Source organism: Platichthys flesus, chromosome 2 (genome assembly GCF_949316205.1).
Source record: "Platichthys flesus chromosome 2, fPlaFle2.1, whole genome shotgun sequence".
In the NCBI taxonomy this organism is placed as follows: Eukaryota; Metazoa; Chordata; class Actinopteri; order Pleuronectiformes; family Pleuronectidae; genus Platichthys; species Platichthys flesus.
In genome coordinates, this window is record NC_084946.1 from 9,509,334 (window position 1) to 9,533,044 (window position 23,711).

A 23,711-nucleotide genomic window follows, 5' to 3' on the forward strand; every position below is an offset into this window, starting at 1 on the left:
TCTCTAAACTAATTTCTCAAACTAATCTCCTGATTTATTGAATTTGGTTGTAAGCCATTAATTTGAATCAAGCACTGATAGGCTTATCCTATTTGTCTCACTTAGTGACTATTAAAGAAACATTCACCAACAAACTATTTTGTACACTTGGCGGAACTTGGGCACATTCACAAAAATCACATATTTTCTAGCCAGTATGCAACTTTTACATGCACAATTTGTGTCCACAGTAATTGCCATTAATTACATTGTAAGATTTCAATGCTACTGCAGATTTTATTTTAGCGTTTAAATAAATGCCACCTGAAATCCTGTTGCTGGTAAACATCTTTACAAAGTTCCCTTGATTCTCACTATTCAAACTAATACCTACATTTCTCAATTTTGTTGTCCCATGTAGTCACCTGGACTATAACAGTCTGACAGAGGTGAACAGTGGCTCCCTGTACGGCCTGTCTTCCCTTCAGCAGCTGTTCCTCAGTAACAACTCTATAGCCCGCATCAATCCCGATGGATGGAAGTTCTGCCAGAAGCTGAGGGAACTGTGAGTACCAGCATTTAAATTGGCCTGAACTCCCAAACTCCTCCTTCCAGATGTCCTTTTGCAAACGACTTCCAGCAGGCTGTGGTTAAAATTCCTAAAACTGGCATGATAACGGTTATCAGGGAGAGTTGGAGGCAACAAAGAATATAAGTTCAGAGTAGAACTACCACGCTTTGAGTATACTCTTAATAAAACATCAAATTTGTATATTCAAATCTGTATTGTAAACCCCTTGTCTTGAAGCCTAAGAACCCAACACTCCCCACCCCCACCCATTTCATCCATCTACCTTCCCCGGGGTTAAATGACATAGTGCTTTAACACTCAATATGCTAAGCTATTCTCAGGATAAGCCTGTTTATCCCATAATTAGAGCTGGGCTCAACAGCACTGAAGCACTTCGACAAGAGTTTTTAGTTTGAAGCGTAGGGGTTTGGCAAACTGGCATGTAATCCTCTTCCAGTTGTGTTGTGGTAATTACACAAAGGGATCGCCTCCATGGCCTTTGTCTACCAAATGAGGAGTTATTATCAGAGAGTCTTTCCTGTTCTGTTGACATGACTGTCATATTTCTCCTGTAAAGTGCTCTGCTCAGCTGAGGCGTTGCTAACTGCGAGGTAGCCTTGGGAATGTGTGGCGCCTCTGTTTGTTTGCGTGTAACAGACAGTAAGAATAATGCAATAGATGGCGTTCATGCTAGTATGCTCTGTGTATATCAATGCCATTTCCTGTGCGCAGGTATTATTACTGACAGATTGCTCCCAGTGCCATCCTTGAGTCATCTTGCCTGTACTGCACCAGTGGTTCTGATTTTATTATCTAGAGTTATGATTAAACGCAATGGCTGATAGAGGAGAGTGACTTCTCTTTATGAGGAGCCTGTTATTGCATTCCCAGTGGGCCAGGCTGAGCTGGTCAGCAGGGAGAATCTCTGCACACATGACTGATCAAGCAGACCTAAGGTCTGGCTACAGAGACAGACAGCGAGGCCCATAGAGAGGGGAAATACACAATACTGCCTTTGACCACTGTTTGAAAGATAGATTATAGACAGGATTTAATAAGACGTATTATATGCATACTATGAAGAAACATCCTTTCAAGTAATTTAAACAATCTTTCACTACATTTTAAATTGATTCTTAACTGATTATTATTTCTTTCCAAATCCCTAAAAGGAGTAAAACTGCATTTGAATCCTTGTGGTGAACTCATCCCGCTGGGAGCTGGATGTGAAAATGAATAATATTTTGATGGCTGCAGAAAACCTGATTGGCAGTATATTCCCCTGGGGTTTACCACATGCTTAAGTGGGCTTATAAATGGAGGTTGTAGACACATAAAGTTCAGACCAATAATTTCTCTTCTTCCCTGTCAAATGGTTAGGTCCTCAGCGGAGCTCCAAGTTCTGCAGAGCCTATTCTCTGTTAACATCTTTTGACGGAAAAAAAGCACAATGGAAAAACTCGCCACAGCGTGGCAAATAGACATTGAATCAGCCATGAAATTAAAGTATAATGATGTCGCGAGCTGCCTCAGCACTCTGCCAACCTGTCATCTCCTTCCAGACCTCACACAGAACACGTCTCTTTCTTTCCCCCCTTTTTTCCCTCTCCCTCTTTCCGTCTCTGTGTCTGCCTGTGTTGTCTTTTCTCCGTCTCATGCTCCGTTTCTCTCTCCAGCAATCTGTCATACAACAACTTGACTCGTCTGGATGAAGGCAGCCTGGCTGTGCTGGGGGATCTCCACACCCTCCGTCTGGGCCACAATTCCATCAGCCACATCACAGAGGGAGCCTTCAGAGGCCTCAAGGCCGTACGCATCCTGTAAGTACACCCTCCTGCAACCGCCCGCTATAACCGAGCCCAGAATAATCCCCAACTACCAAATCATTATGGTTTTGCACCTGCTGACGATAAGGGCTAAAATGTGAAAGCTGAGATCTTTAATATTGGTGTTGCCTGTGTGATATGTGATATATTAGCTCACAAAGTACCTTCAGTTGACTTTAGAAAGTGGGGGTTGTTTACTTTTCAAGCTAGGTCTGATCTCATTGGCCTTTAACGCTCTGAGAAATGACCAAAGCCTCACAATCTGATACAAGTATTTTCATATCCAGAAAAATCTTGTAACTCATACAGATTTATGTAGATGTTGTTTTGAGTTGTAACAGTTTTTACCTCCTGCAGGCAAAAACCGCTTGCTGCATCTGAGTTTTGTTTTTGCTTTGAGCAGTCGGCTGTACTTTGTGGCTCTCCTTCGCCAACTCTCTCTGTCCTGTTTCAAATGACTTTTGTGTTGAAGGTAAAAACAGGTCAGTGGTGATTTGCTCATATCCAGACCACACCCATGAGACAGAAGTAGCCCTTCCTCGACCCTCTTATTTTGTCTTGGCTGGTTGGAAGTACCATGTTTTGTGTCACGTTCATCATCCTCTGTGTTTGCGTGAGTTTGATAAAAATGTGGATCATGTGGAACAGTTACACAATCATCATACTGGACAACCCCGTTTGTGTCCATTCACAAGTTCTTTGTAACTTTTACAAGGTGCTGATGCATCACTATTGTCATGGTTTCAGTGGCAACCTATTTATTAGCAGCCTTATTTTTCGTGTCCTTTCTCGCTTTGTTCCTTGTGTCTGGTTTTGTTTGGGGTTTTCTGTTTAGTCTCGATCCTGTTTCCCAACAAACTTGGCTCTGAAAGAGTTCTGTGTCACTCACCTCCCTGGAGAGATTCTTCCCTGCTTTTAGGCCTTGAATAAAGACAGTGATTTCTCTTCCAACTGATCCACTTTTTGCACAAACAGCACATACAGGGCTGAAGAAAGAAAAGGAGGGAATAAAAAGGAGAAAGTCAGGGGATAAATTCCGGCGACCGACTTGGGGGTCTTGCTTTCGAACCAAGGTCCTCTTGGCTGTGCCTCTTCCCAGTGAGAGAGCCAGAGAGGAGCGTTGTGCCAGAGCTTGCTAGACAAGCTCCATCTCTCAGCGAGGTGACAAGCCAAGGCACATAAGGCCTTTCTCTGCTGGCTCACTGGGTGTTAGATAACTAGCTACAGAGGGAAGTAGAGGCGGGGACAGGGAGCTGAGCTTGTGTCTGCCATATCACTGCTTCTCTCACATCTCTCGTCTTTTTCTGTCTTGATTCGAATTGCTTACTTTAGGCTTTTTGTTGACACATTAAAAGCCCATTTCTTCCCTCTGATATCCTTAGCGTATTCTATCATCTCCTCATTTCATCCCCAAAGCAGTCGCTATCTTTGTCTTGATTCTACATAATCTTTCCTCTCTCCTTGTATCACTCCTGCGCTGTGTGTCTTTGAGGCAGGCCTAATCTAATCAGTGGTCGGGAGGACGGGCATAGACTGGGCCCTGAAAAGGAGCCGGGGAGCTTTAATTGGGTCCACTGCCGGCCGTGCTGGCATGGGGCTGGAGCCTGCATCGGGGTGTGAAAGCTCCAAACAAGCCATCCTGCCCTCTAATTCGTCCATGGTGGGGAGGGGGATGCCTTGGCTCATCAGAGCCCCCTTCTCTGTGCCCACTCTCCCTGCTCCACAGCCCCCACCAATGGCTTTGCTTTAACAAGACAGCAGCCATTCACATCCAGCCAGCCAGAAAGAGTAGGAAATTGGCAGCCCCAGTCCAGTACAACTACGACAGCGTCCAATAGAGACTGAATGGAACCAAAGGGAGGAGGTGGAGCGGAGGGTGCTATTGTGGAGATGGTGGAGGGTGTGGCTGACCAATAACCTCAAATGCCCTTCTCAAGTCTTTAATTGTTCAGAGGAGACCTCTGATCCTGTGTTTTTCTTTTCAATTATCATGCTAAAGTGAGGAGTGGTGGTTCCTCCGCAACTATGACTTCACCTACAGAGGTATTTCTTAAAAGGTAGTGAGGGAGGAATAATATTCCGTTAACAAGCATTTGTAAACATCCAAAATAAAAATTAAATAAAACAGGTTTCTCTTTTCCTTCTTTCACTGGATCCATTCTCTCTTTGCCAGGCCATGGCTGAGATTGGTCCTTGACCTTATTGTCACTCTTGGCTTTGACTGTCCCTGCCACCATCGGACAAACAAACCCAACTGTCTGGACTGTCACACGGCATTGTGTTTGTGCCAATCCTTCCATGTCGCCATGAATTATACATGTGTTTCCCTGTGCTGGAGCTTTTCTCGATACACCAACACACACACTCACATGCACACTCCTTCTCCACCCTTCTAGGGAAAGAATGCGCTTGGTTGGCAGAGCAGAGGGCCACGAAAGGCCAGGTGCAGTGGGGGGAGGGTGATAGTGAGAGGGGGTAACCCGTGACTTCCAGACCAGCCTCTGCCAGGGCTATGAAACGCTTCAGCGCTGGCAGAATCTGTCCCTGCTCTCCTCCTTCCCTCCCTCCTTCCATCTCTCTTATCCCTCTTTTTTCTCCCATTCTCCACAGGGAGCTGGACCATAACGACATCTCGGGCACAATAGAGGACACCAATGGGGCCTTCTCTGGATTGGACAGCCTCAACAAGCTGTGAGTGTCTCCCCATCGTTCTTTCTTCTACTCCCTCTAGCTTTCCTTCTCTAACAACCCCTCCTTTTCATCTCTCTGTCCGGGCCTGTCACTGTTACTGGGATTCTCGCTGCTGTTTATCAAAGACATACGATCAGAGAACCAGAGGACTGAGCGTTCTCATTTTTCCCACATTCAACATCTTCCGTCCAAATCCCCCACTCGCACTTCATTGAAAAGTTTAACCAGCCCAGTTGAAGGCCAAAGAGTTCGAGATATCAGTCCCACCAAGACCCCACAGTTCTCTTGGAGAGGAAGTGTTCATGGTGTAGGATGATTTATAGGACCCCCCGTACTTTTTAACAATGCTAGTTCATGAAACATGGAAGGTAAGAATATAAAATAAGTTTTTTTCCTCCCATCCTCTAGAAGCCCAGGATGTTTTTTTATCTCCACTTCAGTCTGGCTTTCATCTTGTGATTTCATTGTTTCACTGTAGCTTTATGGCCTAACCAGGTTCTCTGTGTTGCTTATGGCTCAAGGAGAACATGCAGTGAATTATTTTTTATGAATAAAAAAAAAGTTCAATGTCAAAACTTGGCAAGTGAAGAATTACATCGGACATAGAGTTACTGGCATTGAGCGGCAATCAGCAACCTGCAGAATGAAAAGATGGTGTCCAGCCAAGATGGTTCCCAGTATGAGCAGGGCTGAAAGAGAAAGAACGGGAGAAAGGGCTTTTCTTCGAGCTGGCAGGGGTTCCCTCTCCAATAGGCTTATTTCTATTTCTTCTCCATGCCTCCGCTCCTCTTGTCCCCTTCCCAGTCCCCGTTGTTAGGAACTGCGAGAGGGTGAAATTGAGGGCTGTATTCAGTCATCAACATCAAACGCCTCACACGCCCCGCCCTCTGACCCTGCCCCTTTTGTAGGGACCTTGGCGGAAGCGGCCCACTGCATCCCAACGCTGGCGAAGCTATGCCTGGGAAAAAAGAGATACAGAAAAGAGAAAGAAGGAGCGAGTGATCAAAGGGCCTGTTTAGACCTAGCGTTAAGATCCGTCTGTCCAAGTAAAAGTGTGAACACATACATTGAGGACGCATTTGTGATCGGCTCAGCCAGACTTCTTCAAGTGGGACTGGGACACATTCTTTTAGCAGCGTGAACGCAAATGTGTCCTGGGCCACATTCAAGGACCTCCTACTCAGATGACGTCCTCCGACCCACTACAGTTTCACAATGAACCCAAAGTATTTTATAGCTCTCATTTTTTCCAATACATTGATTTCTCTTTTTTCTTTTCAACTCCTTCAAATCAGGAGCATTACATTTTTTTAGAGCTACATGTGGTGCATTGATTTGCTCAGCCCTTGCCCTCACAGTGATGCATTCACCTACACACACACACACACACACACACACACACACACACACACACACACACACACACACACACACACACACGTACAACAGATGTAAAGTCTGACTAGCTATAAACCTCATATATGGTGTCTTTGAACAGAAATCCATTTTATTTTATTTTATTTTTACGTAGGGTGAGGACGTGGGATCTGATTACAACTGGTCGCTGGAGACACATTTCAATGCCATCTTTGAATTGGATTTAAGTTGAATTGAACTTAAATCTGTCCACTAGTCGGCAGATCGCCCGAGACAGATGTTAGTAGGAGATCTGATCAGTGACAAGTGTCCATCACACAGTGTGAAGGGAAGTAACCCTTACAGCCCTAAGCCAAGGAAAATAATTTATTTCAGTCTCTATTTGTTGTTATTGGCTTTTCTAATTCCAAATAAAAAATGACAAAGTAGCCATCTTGTCATTTCTGTGACAAGACAGCCATGTGTTTGTGTGAACATGTGGATGAGTTTGAACACTGGGGTCTTCATTGTGAACCAACCAGCCGTGTCTCCCCTTCCTGTGAAGCAGAGGCTACAACAGGAGAGGAGCGAGCGAGGTAGGGGAGGGAGGGTAGAGGGCGGAAGAAGGGATTAGGACCCTGAATCAGAGGGAACAGCAACTCACTTCTTGGCTCAAACAAGGCTTGACATGGACAGATACACACACATACTCACTGCCTGTCCCTACTAGCTCTGCAGGGGGAACAACACACACATACACACACACACACACACACTCACACAGCGCCTGGTCATTCTATTACATTCTAATAAAGATAAAAGTGGTCTTTGAAGAGCGGCGCTGAGCCCAGGTGCCCCCACCCCCCATCTCAACCCCATCCAGTCTCAATCACCCTTCCTCCAGGCTAATCTCCATGCAGTTCAGATTTCCAATACCTCAATCCCCTCAATCTTATCAGATTCAGCCTCGCTAATTGTGCCTCTCTCCCTCTCTTCCACTCTCTTTTAAACCCCTCTTCTCACCCCCCTCTCCCCCTCTCCCTCTCGCTCACTCTCTCTTCATCCATCGACACCCTTCATGTTTGGAAACGGCAGGACTCTGTTTGGAAACAAGATCAAGTCGGTGGCCAAGAAAGCCTTCGCTGGCCTGGAGACCCTGGAACACCTGTGAGTATCCCACAATGCCTGGCTGCCCCTCCTCCCAGCCGGAGTGAGTGTGAGGGAGAGAGAGCGGCGTGTATGTGTGTGTTTTGGGGGGGTGTTGCCAAAAGTAGCTGGCAGAGGGGAGGCTGCTAGCAATTTAATAGCGTCTTTGTAAAAGGAGAAGACAGGGGCTTTTGCAAGCGCCCAGCTGCTTCTTTCTCGTTAGCGTAGCACAATCTCAACTTTGGCCTTTTTTTCCTGCCTCCACGCAGGAACAGAGTTATTGAGCATATGGCGAGCTCCGTAGAAGAAATGGAATTCCTATAAGCTCTTTCACAGGCCTTTGTCAAATGAGGGCAGTGAGAGACGGAACGCATGGTCAGAGATACAGACCTAGATATATTTTCACCTTGGTTAACAAGGCTGATCCTTGCTAATGAGAGTCAGGATGCAGGTAGGGCTGTGAAGTGTATACAGTTGATGAATAAGGCAATGTAATGTCCCAACAGGAGCCTGGGAGAGAACGCTATCCGTTCCATCCAGCCCGACGCCTTCAGCAAGATGAAGAATCTCAAATCCCTGTGAGTTACACTGGTGCATTTACACAACCCCGCATAATTTATGTGCACAAACCCACACACACAGGAACAGCCAGCAGCGCATGTACACCCACACACACGCCTCAGCTCAGAGTGAAACACACTCCCACTGTGTTCTTGGCACCCACACACTTTTTCAGAAACACATATTCAGTTACGGCTGCAACAGTTGTGATGTATACCACATGCGCTTACTTACCGCTCCTCTCTCCTCCTCCTCCTCAGTCTCATTCAGAGCGACAGCTTCCTGTGCGACTGCCAGCTCCACTGGCTGCCCGACTGGTTGGTGACACGTGGTCTGCGGGCTGGAGTCAATGCCACCTGTGCCCACCCAGAGAGCCTGAAGGGCACCAGCATCTTCCAGGCCCCGGGCAGCAGCTTTGTGTGTGGTGAGTTGTGTGTGTTTCCGTGTGCATGCATAATCAGTGTTTATGTGGGCGGCTGTGTTGAGCAAGGGGAGACACAGATGGGCCACACTGACAGCTTGGTGCTCTTGCTATTTAGATACTCACACATATTTGTTTGTGTATGTGTGTGGTGTTTTTGTTTAGCTTTGCAGTTGTTAATGGATCCTTATGCTCGCTTTCTGTCTTCCCTCCTGTAACTGTCCTCACGCTTTTCTTCCTTTTCCCTCACCATCTTCTCGCTTCTTCTACTTTTTGTCCTTCTTCCACTCCTGCTCTTTTGTATCGCTCTCCTCTGTCAGATGACCTTCCAAAGCCCCAGATCACGGTGCAGCCAGAAACCACGGTGGCGGTCCTCGGCAGCAACGTGCGTCTCACCTGCACGGCTGCGAGCAGCAGCTCGTCCCCCATGACCTTTGCGTGGCGAAAGGACCAGGAGCTGCTTCAACACGCCGAGACGGAGAACTACGCCCATGTGCAAGCTCACCATCAAGGCTCCACACAGGATGTGCCCGGTGCAGGCGGAGGCGTGATGGAGTACACCACCATCCTGCACCTGCGACACGTCACCTTTGCACATGAGGGCCGTTACCAGTGCATCATCACCAACCACTTTGGCTCCACCTACTCCAGCAAGGCCCGCCTCATTGTCAACGGTAGGTAGAAGCTGAATCCTGTAAAGATTTATTAAAAGGAGAGATAAATCAATGTGGTTATAAAAGGAGTAATGGCAACTCAAATGTGTCAAGACGAGATGGACAAAACAAATGTATGTAGCTCAAGATGTTGATCAGTGTGATATCATCGTTTTCATGATTTAATAAAACACCTCCATATGTTAAACTGAACATTTTGAATCGTCCAGTTTGACAGAAGAGTGAGATAAGTGTCCCTGCTGAGTTCTTTTCGTTCACTTGAATAAAGTCGTCTCTCTTGCTCGGCCACCTCGCTCTCCTCCAGGATGGTATTCGGAACAAATTGATTTAGCCGCATGTCGGCGCTAACAGAGGCCATCTCCTCTCCACTCTGTCATTCTGCTTTCTTACAAACAGAGATTCTTTATCTAGAGCTTGGTACTTTGCCCAAGTCTCTTCTTCTTCACTCACACTCTGACAGGGTCATTTTTCTGTCTGTGGCTTGGTTTGTTCTCATGGATGTTAAGAAGCGGAAATTGCCAAAGTTTCCTATAGAGTTTGGAGACTGTGGTTTCTGACCGGAAGTTTCCTGGTTTGAATGTCAGCACCATCTGGAAAACTGTGGTCTGAAGACATGAATGAGTAATGCTTTGTAATCCCCAACAACTGCTGTCGAGGTTCTTTACCCATGAGTCCTCCAGTGGAGCTACTACTTCCTCGCAGGTGTGAAAGTTTAGAACTGTACAAATATCAATGAGGAAAAAGTGGACGGTTGATTCCCTCTGAATGTCCACATTGACACATATTAATGGGGTTTGTGTATCTTTCCCTCCACAGTGCTTCCGTCCTTTGTGAAGAGTCCTAAGGACAGCACCATCAGGACAGGCCACACAGCCAGGTTGGAGTGCGCCGCTGAGGGCCACCCGACCCCTCAGATCGCCTGGCAGAAGGACGGCGGCACGGACTTCCCTGCCGCCCGCGAGCGGCGAATGCACGTCATGCCCGACGACGACGTGTTCTTCATCATGGACGTCAAGCCGGAAGACATGGGCGTGTACAGCTGCACCGCTAAAAACACAGCAGGCACCATGTCTGCCAACGCCACCCTCACTGTTCTGGGTAAGAGTGGCGTGTTGCTGTGATATGTTGATCTTGTTATTTTGCAGATCTAATATATAGTCCCACTTTCGACCTCGCTTTCCGCACTGATCATATTCCCACAACCCCCCCCCCCCCCTAAAAATGAGCACTTGTACACAGCTCCGCGCTCAGTCTGGATTTGAAGAGTCCGAGGCCGCAGAATGGGAAGCTTTATATTTTTCTTTTCTCTGCAGCTGTGGCCTTGCTGCGGGTCGGGGGCCAGAGGTCCCAGTCGGGGGTCAAAGGGGGATGGTGGGGGAGTGAGAGGGACTCATAGAGGGGTGTTTGTCAGGCATTCCCACCCCCACCCCCCTGTCTTGGTGGGAGGGACAGTCATGGCTGCTTCACTGCAGGCCTCAGTGCTCCCAGTTTATTGGCTGTTTTACACTGTTAAATCAAACAAAACGGAACTGCTCTCCTATAACCATCTCGGCACATAGATCATCTTTGTCCTCTGTGTTTGAACTCAGCAAAGCAGCCCCTTGTTGGACAGAGTTTTAAAAAGAGTTGAGGGGGTTTCATTGCTTTGTTAGCAGCCTGAAATTCCCCCTATAGAGCTGATAAACAACACTGTGTCTGTATTTAACATGACTGGTGCTGTAGGTATTTTAGCAGCACATTCACATGTGGTGCGACTCGTTCGACTGCACAACAGTTCAAGTCCGGTGCTAATCCACTCAACAATGTGGAATATTGAAGCGAGCGACTGGGCCTTCGCACCGACTCTGATGTTTGGGTTTGAGAGGAGGCGGCGGCGGTGGAGGGGCTGCAGTCGAGGGGCCCCTGTCTGGAAAAGAGTGGCGGGGGGAGAAAAATGGGAGCCAAAGAAGAAGTGGAATGGTTGGAGTGTTTGTGTGGGGGAAGGTAGGGGAGTGGGATTTAAAGAGAAGAAAGGTGGGAGGAGGTCGGAAGGGAGAGAAATGGGGATTGATGAAGAGGGAGAAAGTATTGATAGAACAGTGAGAGGCGACTGAAGTGGGTTAAGTGAGATCTCTTAATCTGCGAACGTCCCACTGTGATGGGAAGTGCTCTGACTGAGAGGAGAGGCCTACAGACACACACACACACACACACACACACACACACACACACACACACACACACACACACACACACACACACACACACACACACACACACACACACACACACACACACACACACACACACACACACACACACACACAGACACACACACACACAGCTCTATGTGCTCAATTCAGCCGAAAGGGAAGTTGCCGGGGGAAACTGTGAAAACATGGAGGGTGAGAGGATTGTGTCTTGTCATAAATACAATGTGTTAGTTAAAGTTAAAGTAAAATGTTCACAGAGTTTGTTATGGTACCAGATGTGAGCTCAGATGTATAAATCGTGATCGTCATCATGAGATGACTTTCGGTGGTTGGATATCAAACTTCCTGGTCTCACTCTGTCCAGCTGAATCACCATGATCCCACAGTCTGCAGCCGAGACTGAGGACGAGGCAGAAACCTGAGACCAGAAATCTAGAACTCGGATGCTACAGAATAATAGAAAACACCGACCTCAGGAGTCCTGCTCTCGATTATAACCCTATCTCTCGTGTCCCCTACAGAAACCCCCCACCTGGCCCAGGACCTGGGGGATCGCAGCGTGGTGGTCGGGGACACGGTGGCCCTGCAGTGCAAGGCCCTGGGCAGCCCGCCCCCCCGTATCACCTGGCTACGCAATGACCTGCCCCTGCGCCCCTCCGACAGACACCACTTCACCCCGGGGAACCAGCTGCTGGTCATCGGCTCGGCCGCGCTCGAGGATGCCGGTCGCTACACCTGCGTCATGTCCAACACGCTGGGCACGGAGCGCGCCCACAGCCAGCTGGTGGTGACGCAGCGCCGAGGTCCCTGCACCGCGGCGCCGGGCCCCAGCACGGTCACTATTGGGATCATCGTCATCGCCGTGGTGACGAGCATTGTGGTGACGTCGCTGGTGTGGGTGTGCATCATCTACCAGACCAGGAAGAAGAGCGAGGAGTGCAGCGTCACCAACACAGGTGAGCTGCGCTCACTTGGAAACATTACAGAGTCAAAATAGTTGTTTTTTAGGATGTGGCAATATTTGTCCAGCTGCACAGTTCTGGGAAAATATTTCAAAAAGAGCGTTTTACATTGAACTTACAACTATTTACTATTATTACAAAATTTTGATAGAAAGTTGACCGATTATCAAAATAGTTGCCTTTTAATTATAAGTTGTCTAGAACTACAAATTAATAATTGCTTTCGGTTCTTCTCACAGAAACCACAACATTTTTTTTTTTTTATAAATATATATATATATATATGTGTCCGCAGCCCTGGTCTTGTTGTCTCACGTTCGGATCTTCTCGTCTCTTTCTCAGATGAGACGAACGTTCCTCCAGACGTGCCCAGCTACCTCTCCTCTCAGGGCACTCTGTCCGAGCGGCAGGATGTGTGTATCCGAGTGGAGGCCAGCGGTGGACCTCAGCCCAACGGACACATCGTAGACACCGCAGGTAGCCGACGCTCAACTCTCCCAAATGTTTGCGCTCGCCGGCAGTTTCTCCCTCTTCCCATGAGCAGAGTCGCTGTGTTGCATAACGATAAAAGGCTTGCTGTCCGTGAAGGCCTGCTCAGCATCAGAAATAATTACAGCAGTCGCCCAAACCGCTGTGTTGACACACGGTTGTTTATTATTTGCCTGTGATTCACTAATTCTCCCCCCCCCCCCCCCCCCCCCCTCCCTCCCTGGCTGCAGGTTTCGACGGTGCAGTTGTGTGCACAGATTGTATGGAGAACAGCAACTGCTACTCCAAAGATCCCGATTACCTGACGCACGGCTTCGGCCCTGCTGGAGACATGGAGTACCAGCAGCACCCTGTCCCCCCGCCCTACTCTCACTTTTACCCAGCGGAGCATTATGACACAGGGTCGACGCCACTCTGCAACGGGACGCCCAACGGGATCCGGAACAGTCAGGGATCCACGTTTCGAGAAAACCACCATACGTTACAAGTGAACCATCATGATAAAAAAGGTGAGACGACCAGAGATAAACCAGCAAAACCAGTATCACACTCAGTAGAGCACACGCCTCTCCCAATCAATCAAACTGCACCACTCAAAGATATTAGTCCTCTAATCATGCCTGATTATTCCCTGGTTAAACTGCCAATGTCCTTTCCTTGCCTTTGGGCTGTCCTTCAAACTAACAGACAGGGGTGAAATACAGTTCTTGGTGGAGGTAGCGGTAAATCCAGTAGACTTCTACAGCCCCAGTTCTTCTAAGAATATCAGTCATATCAGGTGATGCCACGAGGAAGTGTCAGCAGAAATCTTTATTAAGACAAATTCTTGAGGACATGATTGTTGATAGATTGGCTCCTCCCATTTGAGAGTGTATCATAGTTGCGTTCCCAGAGCCCCTCAGGATATCTCAGTAAAACAGTGAAACACAGCACTGAGTTCTTTCTGCTGCTGCACGTCGGGGCCTGTTCTGGGACTCAGCTTCTTTTTTTGCGAGGAGTATTACCAGAGGAATTGGCCTCCGAATACCAATTCTCACCTCCACAGGTCCACGCAGCCCTATACACACATTCCACAGCCCCTGTATCCTAAAGCTGAACATCGCACATTCATCTTCACACACGTCATTGACTCTGCCTGTTTCTAATTCCCCCTCCTCCCCCTCTGTGTTCATCAGGGAGCAGAGCAGGACAGACGCCGGCGTGCTCGCCATCGCAGGAGGAGTCCTTCCATAAACCGGTGAAGCTGGCCGGCGTGACGAGCAACGGTCGCTCCGACACAGACTGTGAGCCTGAGCTCAGACAGACTCTGCTGTCCAACGGACACGCCCTCAGAGCGTCTCCGAATGAGAGCACCCCCCTGAGGAGAGCCAGCGACTAGCGTCCAAAACCCAAACACGAACTCACAGGAGATGGATTTTACTTTTTTTTGCACTGGGAAATAAACTGCTACCTCATATCGAGGTGATTGATCCTGCGCCTCCTGGATAAAGACTGACACGAAGCGCCGGGGGGGGGGGGGGAATCAAACGCAGGCGGCATCCGGAGTTTGAAGGCGGAGCTTGTGTGGGTGGCGTCCCATCTGAGCGTATCAGCTGTACATAGTTATAACCTTCCCCTGGGAGGTGACTAATACAAATTCTAGCTCCAAAAAAATGTGACTTGCATTTGAAGCATGTAAATGTAGGGAATCTTGTACAGTGTACTTATGTGCAGGGGCAAAAAAGAGAAATATACCTTTGGACATTGGACTGTACATAAGAGTTTTCTTATATTATATATTATATAGCCTTTACAAAAAGAGTATTTGAATTTATGTGCATGACAAAGAAAGGAGTGATGGTATTTTTATTTTTATTCAAAAACAAAAAAAAAAAAGAGACAAAAACAGCCTTTTTCAGCTTTTACCAACATCCAGCTGCGGTGCCTTATTGCATGATCAAAGAAAAGTCAACCTGTAATAACATATATCAACAGACTGTTTGTGAGAGATACTGGTTCACTCTTGATATAGAAAACAAAACACTTGATTGCACTTGAATGTTTCTTTTTGTGACAAATGCTGCCAAACACGGCCTTACGGAAAAAAAACACAGTTCACAGCCGTTATTGTATGAAGGAGGAGTTTTGATTGTCAATTTTGTTTCGGTACGTTAGACGGTTCATGGTGCGATGATTTGTGGAGCGGGTGGTGAAAAGCACTTTTTATTCTCACTTCATGAACAAGCAGATCCACGACATCTGCCAATAGGAAAACAGGAGCCTCCTCTGCACGAGGAGACATCCACATGAGGTCCACTCTGTAACGTTAAGGCTCTTCCACCTGTTTCACATCACTACATGTTACTGCTAAGCTGCTAGGAGCTCTCTGCGGGGAAACCATTCTGCTCTTACTCCAGTCAGGTTCTTTATTTTGATTTTTCCGGAAAAAGTCACTTTGGCACACGTTTGGAACCAAATGTGGCCGAACATCAGCTGGCAGCTGTAACGTGGAGCTGTGTCTTTAATCAAGCCAGTAATGATCTGTGTGTGGACACAGGACACCTGTCAGGAAGGCTACGGCTTTGGGCCTCGGAGCACTGACGTGTAATTTGGCCAAACTGAAGCTAAATGGAAGTGATGTACTCTGTCGTTATGTTACTGCTGTAATGTTGCTCCTGATCCAGCGTCGTGCATCCAGAAGCACATTGCTTGTATTCCTCCTCTGTGTCAGTGAGGCTACAGGTGAATCACGCTTTGTGCCCCAGGTGAATAAAGGTGTGGCTTGATGCTGTGAACAGTGGAAAATCTTGTGAAATGGACTCGAACCAAACCCGAACCCACAAACTTACACGACCCCCCCGACACACGGAGGGCTCGACACCAGTAAGAGGAGCTGCATCCTGTGCCCCTCTGTGTGCCCTTGTCTGAATTGTGTTCTGTTAGCAGTGGCCTTATCAAGGTGAACTAGAGGACACGTTCCTCTGGTTACACCTGTCACGGGTGATTTTGATTTAGATTTTATTTTTTACCGGGACGACCAATCAAGGGAGCCCTGGTGGGGAAATAACAATCCCTGGACGCAGCAGGTGAAAGGGACGAGACGGAGCGATGGTTGTGCAGTTTGAATAATTTATTTGAAACAAAACTTGTCTGAAACCGTTGTAATGGCGTCAAAGCTGAAACGGTGAAGTCTAACATGGCATTGAAGAGTCTAATAAAAAAAATCACATTTTTCTATTATCACAAGTGTTTTCTCTTTTGTGTGTGTGTGTGTGTGTGCCGGGGGGAGGAGTTTCGTGACGCTGACTGTATCACAAACACCTGAGTTAGCATTTAGCGCTGAACACATGTCACAGTGAATATGGAGAAGCCATAAATTAAAATGGAGCGAAGACACAAGACCTTGATCTTCAAAGCAGCCAAGTAGCTGCACACACACACACACACACACACTCACACACTAATGGTCTGAGCAGGAGGTTCCCTGAAGCTCCAAAGACAGCAGGCATATTTTGTCTTTCTGTGCTCCGTCTAAAACATTGGCCGTGGACTCCAAGGGTCAGCGAGTGGCCAGAATGTGCATTCCAGATGGATATTTGTCACCACGTGATTGACATGCCCCCCCGGCTGTGGCCTCCACCAATCACACGCCGACCATTGTTGTCCACGGGCCCAGTGACAGGCAGCATGACAAACACTCCCACCTGTGCGGCCATCAGTCTCCCCCGGCCCCCAGCAGGATTTAGCAGGTCTTCAGTTGGCCTCCGTGCCGACTGCTGAAGGCCGACACTGAGCCCATTCACTGGAAACTCACTGACGGAGGCTGAATGTTCCTGCACATGTCATTTAGAGCTTTCTCCTTCAACGCGACACACAGGAGGACTTTCTTCATCATGCGAGAACGTATCTTCAATGGTCCTCTGGTATTTTTTCACATCAGCACCATACGATTAAATGAATCCCTGAGAAACCCACTCGTTCACGGCTCAATGACACATTAACAGAAACGCATCATTTCCTGGTTAAAGTCAGCTGTAATTACATCTCTAGTTTATGTTTTATCATCGTAGCTACTGATACTTAAAAGGTCGTTTAACTCACAGATACTGCCTGGACACCCACATACATGTTCTGTGCACGGCTCCACACCATCATGTGAAAGTGGGATGGTGAGTATTTCCTCATTTGACTGAATTTATACTTTATGATTTACCTGCTCCTTTATGAGCTGTTCCCTGGAAAGAGTAAATCTGAAACAAATTATAGTTAGTGAATAGTTTTATTTGATTAAATCTGCCAAACCTGGATCAAAATCTGACAAATGATCTATATGAAATATCTGTGTAATTGACTGAAATTGATCTTTTCCTCTGCCTCATAGCAGCAGTTTTCTAGAGCCAACCTTTCATTTACAGGTGGGGTTGGTCATTTGTTTCTTCTGATATCGTCCTGTGTTCCCACGTGGATCACAGGACAAGGACATTTAGTGTTAATGACCCCGTTTCCGGTTGAATTTGCATGTCGGGGTTAAGGGACACTTGGATGACACCACAGGAGCAGTATGGAGACATGTTTATTTTTCATATGAAGAATCAGTCACCATTTATTTGATAGAAATTAGCTCTAACATCATAAAAACAAACGAGTACTTAATTCTTTCCAGTCGCCTGATCATATTTCTCAATAAATAAGATAAATGTATCTCAGACTGTAATTCACAGGCTGGCGGAGGACACCTGAGACTCCTACTAAAAACCAGAGCCTTGTTAATTGAACAGAGTGGTCTATAGTTGGAGGCATCTTCAGTATAAACCGAGAGCTGCTGCAGATGGATGAGCTCAGTCTTGCTCCAGTGGGAATGTAGCAATGGTGAGACATCACTGTCTCTCCCAGGTGGGTATTTAACAGGAGGTTTGACTTCATGGAGAAGACAAAATATGGATAAAACACTAAAATAATCCTGAACCAACGTAGAAAGTACAGCGAGCCGCCCACAGGGAACTAGAGGAATCATCAGATCTTTAAAAACATAACTCATTCATCCACACACTCATTAAACAGTAGAGATCCCTCAGTGCTCCGGGTGTGGCCTCGTTTCTCCAAACCACTGCTGCTGTGAGCAGGAATGCTGGGTAACGCGTTCGCGCTCGTGGCCGACTCTTGCCCCGAGCACCGGGTGTTCCTTGCTTCTCAGGTGGAGGGGGGGGGGGGGGGGGGGCAGCATCATGGAGGCACAGTGGGGTGGGGTAGGGCCCCTCCAGGAGACAAGGGTGCTACTCCCAGCGATGCTTTCACTTGAAACTCTGGACTGACGGTCAGAGCAAAGTGTGACGGACCTTCTCATAGGCTCCCAGGAAGATGAACCCGCCCACGCTGATGAAGGCCATCCTCGGTATGGTGCCCGCAAACAGACTGCAGAAGAAGAAGGAGAAGAAGAGGAGAGCATTTGATGTGTGTGTTGTAATCAGAGTTAGATTTACCAAGAATGAATGACCAAGCTTTAAGCTTTATCGCGTCAGGGTGTTTAACATGCTATTAATGAACATTTCCATCTAAATGTTTGTGAATTTATGTGCGTTTCCTTCCACTACTGTTAAGTGAATATTATGAGTTTGTTTGTTTAGAAAAACTGTTTGTGCTGCTGTTTTTTCCAGTCAGGTGCCATTGAAACCGTCCCGAAGGAAGACAGGGAAACTGAAAAACATGAGCATGGAATTTCACCATCTCCTCATCATTCATACACAAAACTGATGTTTTAAAAGACAACGTTCTGGATCATTATGATCAATTCTCCAAATCTGCTTCCTTTACGCCACGTCTTTTGACTTTTCTAAACACTTAAACACAAGTAAGTTTAATATAACTCCTCATTTCATGAGTGGGATCTTTTATTATGTTGATATGGTGTCCCCACCCTCACAGCCTTTTCTAGCTACTTAGCTCCACCCACAAAAGGTGGAAATACCGAGTCATTGCGACCTTTGCTGTCATTTGCCCTCTCACTCCACTCTGTCAACGATCCACAGCTAAAATAAAGCCAAAAAACACCCACTTGAGTGATTTTATGTTTCTATTGACTTCAGAACCATTTGCATAAAACAACAGAGCAGATTCGCGTAGTTTTAGAACTTGGGATGGTTTAAAAATCGATATCAGGCAACACTGATGCTGGCAATCCCTGTCAAAGTCCAAGATTGAGAAAAGTAGCAAAAGACCCTCAACATTAACAGTCTAAAGCCGAGGACATTAACAAGTTTATTTTCACTGGTGGTGTAAAAACAAGCAGGAAAGCTCAGTGCAAGGATGAGTGCTAATTCCAATCAAACATGACTCAGCGTCGTCCTTACTCCGCACCAAGAGAAAACAAATACATCCACAGACGACCTGACATGAAAGAAATGGAAAGGCACAACGGGAATAAAGCTGAACCTCCCTTCCCCAGCGAAGTGAACGCACTGTATCCGTTACATTCAGCACATTTCATTTTTCCCAACATGCACACACCCAAACTTCAAAGTAGAAGTTTTTTTTGTATTTCTTGGACATTTTCCTAACGTTTGTCTGCTGCAGCTTTAAGTCTGTGCAGCAAGGCCGTGGACAGACTGTATCAGGTATCACTCGGCTGATGGACAGTATCTGTGAGTGATTTACTGTGGGACCGCCTCAGGCACAACGGCTCCATGAGAGCGGGTTCCACATGAGGCCTCTTCGGTGGAGCCACCTCAGGACGAGTGCGAGTTCCCCCCCCCCCAAAAAAAAATACGGCGACCGGTGCCCCCGACAAGACAAGAAGCTGGGTCAGAGGATGTGATGGGACACGAGAGAGCACCAATCTCCCAAGAACACCCCACTCCCACCATTTCCCCACCCTCACAGCTACAAACAGCTGTTTTTGGGATTAAGCTTCAAGCCCCCACTGCGGTGCCTCCCTGGAGCCCCCTCCCTCCCCCCCCGCCTCGCTTGGAGCATGACGGATGTCCAGATGACATCCCCACATGTACCTCCACTGTCCATCCATCCATTCCTCTCCTCGTCCAGCAGCGGCCCCCTCAGCTGGCTCAGTTGTTCGGGGATTTCTCCTCCGTCTCCTTTTCTTGCTGGGTCATCCTTCTCCGACGCTTTGTCCAGTCTGTTCATCTGCCATTTCACCTCTCTCTCTCTCCCTTTATTTCTCTCTCTCTCTTTCTCTCTCTCTTGTACTTGCCTACCAGCACCTCCTGTCTGCCAAGACGCCCCCACGCTCACATGGTCTGGACTCATCCAAGCCAGATGTGACGATGAAGAGGATTGTGTGTTTATGGATGTGTGTGCCTCTGTGAGGAGAAAGTATGTGAAACTGTCTCCACACAGAGAAGGACTGTCTGCCTTCATCATCCTTGTGGGTTTGTGTGTTATTACATTCTGTCCATTTGAATATTTTACAGGACAACACTGTAAATATCATACTGGTCCACCATGCTGGTCCAGACTGAAATATCTCAACCATTAAAAACTTGAATCCACTGTCAGGAGACTTAGATAATGAATCCTACCGACAGTGGTGACCACTGCTCTTCCTCTAGCGCCACCAGCAGGTCACACCTTTCAGTGACGGTAGAAAACATTCATGGTTCCCAAACAATATACCCCAATGACATGAGATGAGTTTCCTGTGGAGCTACAGGAGAAGGATTGATATTTTCTAATTTTGTTTCTTTTTTTGTTGACCAGACTTTAGCTCACAATCTGAGTTCTTATTTGTATTTCGCACACTTGACATCTGGAGCCGTTTTGAACACAAAAACGAGTTTGGATGAATATTTGTGTGTGTATGATGAGCTGATCCAGCTTTTTCTCTTGTTTCCTTTTAACACAAAGAACATGGTTGGTGTCTGAGCCTGAGGAAAGTTTTACTGTTGGAAGTTTGCCTTCCTACACCTCGGGAGACATTGTGATCTCTTCAGATTCACATTCGTTTCTTAATTGTCTGAAATGTATTCGATCATTATCTACACTGTGTTTCCTTTTGAGGGTCGCAGGGGCACTGGAACTGGTCCCAGCTGGCATTGGGAGAAAGAAGGGGTTCACCCTGGACAGGTCACCAATGTATCACAACCACTCACACTCACAATCACATACGGTACATGGTCAATTTAGAACAACTTCAAAACATGTAGTTCTCTGAGAGGTGCTGAAAGGACTGAGTTATAGCTGACAGTGAAGTGGACTGAGGGTGTTACGGGTATCATGGAGCACTACTTCTGCTTCTAACCCACAGAAAACACTTGTCGCTTCTGGTGCTGCTTGGAGCTGCATGGCAGATATGGCTGAAACAAGATGGTGCACAGGGTCAAAATTGTGCAAACGTTAGCAGCCTTTAAGCCAACATGTGCACGCCTTTTTTTTCCCCACATAGAGGAAATCTTTCCTTCAATAATATCTGAACACATGGTGTCTCGGCTTCTTCTTCTTCATACTGACCTACATTACTAATGGTTCTGGCTGCGCACATGTGCAGCTCTTGGACTGGAAAGTGAAGGTTTGGGTCACAAATGAATTTACTGCCTGTGCGTCACTTCTGTCGACTGGTCCCAGGTCTGTCAGCGATCTCCCGCACATCCCGGCCATTCGCACGGCTCCACAGAGGGCCCTGACCCGGATCAGGTGGTTTCAAAAGACGAGCAGGGAAGAGTGAGAAGAGTGTGTGTGCGTGTGAGAGAATGGGCAGGTGTAAAAGCTCCAAATAAACGTGGAGACATGAGTCAGAGGTTGTTGTCGCAAGTTGTTTCCATCTCCACACTGCAATCGCCATCTGCTGCAACCCGAGCTGCGGGCCTGCTCGCCTTTGCAAGACTTGCACAGCAACATTAACTGTGATCCAAAACTCGTCCAAATAAAAAAGAGAAGAGAGGAGAATGTGTCCACTGGGCAGCTGGACGAGCTAAAGGACGTTACAGTAGACACAACACGTCCTGACACATCCCCCTCGTCTCCTCATGTGATCGCCAGCACAGTGAGAAATGAACTAATTTTAACCTCTTGTTTTGTCTCAGCTCTGGAGCGGCGTTACGTTTCCTGTGCGGGATCAGACCCACCTGTGGACTCAGCAGAGCCAGCTCCGATATCCCCCCCCCCCCCGGCTTCCTGACTCACTGTGACATCACAGCCTGGCCGGCCACTGAGAGCCGTCACCCCCTCCCCGTTGTCCACCAATCACCTCCACTGAGGAATGAGACTAAATATAGTTCCCGGGGCTTGACAGCAGCATATGGAAGAACAGTGATGAGCTCAAAGAAAACTGTCACGGCTTCACTTTAGAGAGATGTTTGTGCTCTGGTAGGAGAGAAGGATTGAAGTCTTTAAATCTTGAAGCGAGAACAAATTTCTGGCTCGTGTCTAGGAACAATGCTGAGGTAACAATAAACTACCTTTATTAGTTATAAGTCTCTTTCATTGGATACGTTTAAGAGAAGCAGACCAGTTCTAACCTGTGTGGCTTTTAATCAAAACGGAGACGGTTTGTTGTTTTCAACATTCCTGCAAGTGTGTGTGTGTGTGTGGGGGGGGGGGGCGGCTTTACTTGAATTTCATGGAGAAAAAGGTGAATGATAATAACAAAAGTCAAGTTAAAAACACAGATGTTAGAGCACTCTTACTAAAAACAAAATTGAATCCAAACACCACCCACAATGAAGGAAGTTCACAATATTCATCATAATATTCTGTTTCACTACTGTCCATTCCCAATTCTCTGAATAATGTCTGCTACTAAACTGAAAAACTCTGTTATTTTCCAGACTCTTATTGGGACATCCTCACCTTCGAGTCCAGATGACAACTGGTCACAATTTGAATATATTCCCCAAAGGCAGACTTGAGATATGTTCCAGAGGTCAAACTCAAAAACTTGTTGAGGCCCCAGTTACCTTGACCTTTCACCTTCCAAATCGTATAATACAAACGGTGAGTCTAAGTGAACATTTCTGCCAAATTTAAAAATATGTCTGGAGGCATCCTTAGGATAACGATAAGTTCACAAGGCAAAAAAGGGTCTAGTGAGGTGACAGTAACTTTGATCTTTCACCGTTAATTAAATACTCATCAGATCATCCTAAGTGACTGTCTTTGCCTGATGTAAAGAAATTATCTTTGGTGTTTCTGATAAAACATCACAAGCCTTATTTTTAGATTTTGTAAACCTGCTTTTAGTTTCTGTTAATACAGAAGTTGTTGTGTTATTTTTCTGGAGATGGAGAAATCTTTAGAGTTTGAAGTAGTTCCTGCTTCATTTGAACAGCTGCATCAAATCCTTTCTAAAAAACATTCATTTCCATCTTTAGTTTAAAATCTGGGTTCTCTACCTCCTAACTCCTCAACAGTTTATCTGTGTGTGTAAGGTCTATATCGAGAGCCATTTATCTTGTCGGCCAACCGCATGAAAATACTCTGTCTTCTATGTCCCCTTTGCTTACGAAAGTTATTAATAATGACGTTTTTAATTATCTGGACTGTCACATTATTTGAATAACTTCATTAGTCATATTTTACCATATGGGACTGAAAGAGACATTCACTGGTTGAGCAGGTGCTGATCTCTGCTTTGGCAGCAGCATTTATAGAATCACCTACTCGTCACCAATTTGTCTTTAAAGTAAAATTACATTTGTTTAGTTACTGCACATTAAGCTGAAGATCATGGTCAACTTGGGTCTAACGATTGTGTCGACCTCTGAAATAGCCAACATGAATTGTTCGGTTGTCTGCCGTGGGTGGGTTATCTCTTAGAATCGCATGCTGTAGAATTGCTTAAAAAGGTGCATATGAAACTGAGTCCTTAGATGTTTTTCTTTAAGAAAATAACCTGTTGAATATATCAATACAATGG

The 23,711-nt window shown here is 46.6% G+C and overlaps 2 protein-coding genes across 3 annotated transcripts in view; one reads left to right on the forward strand and one right to left on the reverse strand.

Moving 5' to 3' along the window:
• lrig1 (leucine-rich repeats and immunoglobulin-like domains 1) overlaps positions 1–16,087 on the forward strand; it is a 35,986-nt gene extending 19,899 nt beyond the window's left edge. The window contains exons 7-18 of the mRNA XM_062397154.1: positions 401–544; positions 2,227–2,370; positions 4,987–5,067; positions 7,519–7,590; positions 8,076–8,147; positions 8,391–8,554; positions 8,872–9,225; positions 10,042–10,323; positions 11,939–12,373; positions 12,722–12,856; positions 13,099–13,377; positions 14,044–16,087. Of these exons, the coding sequence (XP_062253138.1) occupies positions 401–544; positions 2,227–2,370; positions 4,987–5,067; positions 7,519–7,590; positions 8,076–8,147; positions 8,391–8,554; positions 8,872–9,225; positions 10,042–10,323; positions 11,939–12,373; positions 12,722–12,856; positions 13,099–13,377; positions 14,044–14,246 (2,365 nt within the window). The 3' untranslated portion in view covers positions 14,247–16,087. The remainder of the gene's footprint in view (positions 1–400; positions 545–2,226; positions 2,371–4,986; positions 5,068–7,518; positions 7,591–8,075; positions 8,148–8,390; positions 8,555–8,871; positions 9,226–10,041; positions 10,324–11,938; positions 12,374–12,721; positions 12,857–13,098; positions 13,378–14,043) is intronic.
• Positions 16,088–17,407: 1,320 nt separating this feature from the next.
• The window catches only part of slc25a26 (solute carrier family 25 member 26), a 50,937-nt gene continuing 44,633 nt past the window's right edge, over positions 17,408–23,711 (reverse strand). Inside the window, exon 10 of one of the 2 annotated variants that reach the window (XM_062397158.1) lies at positions 17,408–18,259. In XM_062397158.1, the coding sequence (XP_062253142.1) occupies positions 18,163–18,259 (97 nt within the window). In that variant the 3' untranslated portion in view covers positions 17,408–18,162. The remainder of the gene's footprint in view (positions 18,260–23,711) is intronic. The other variant, XR_009922040.1, reaches the window with a different exon arrangement.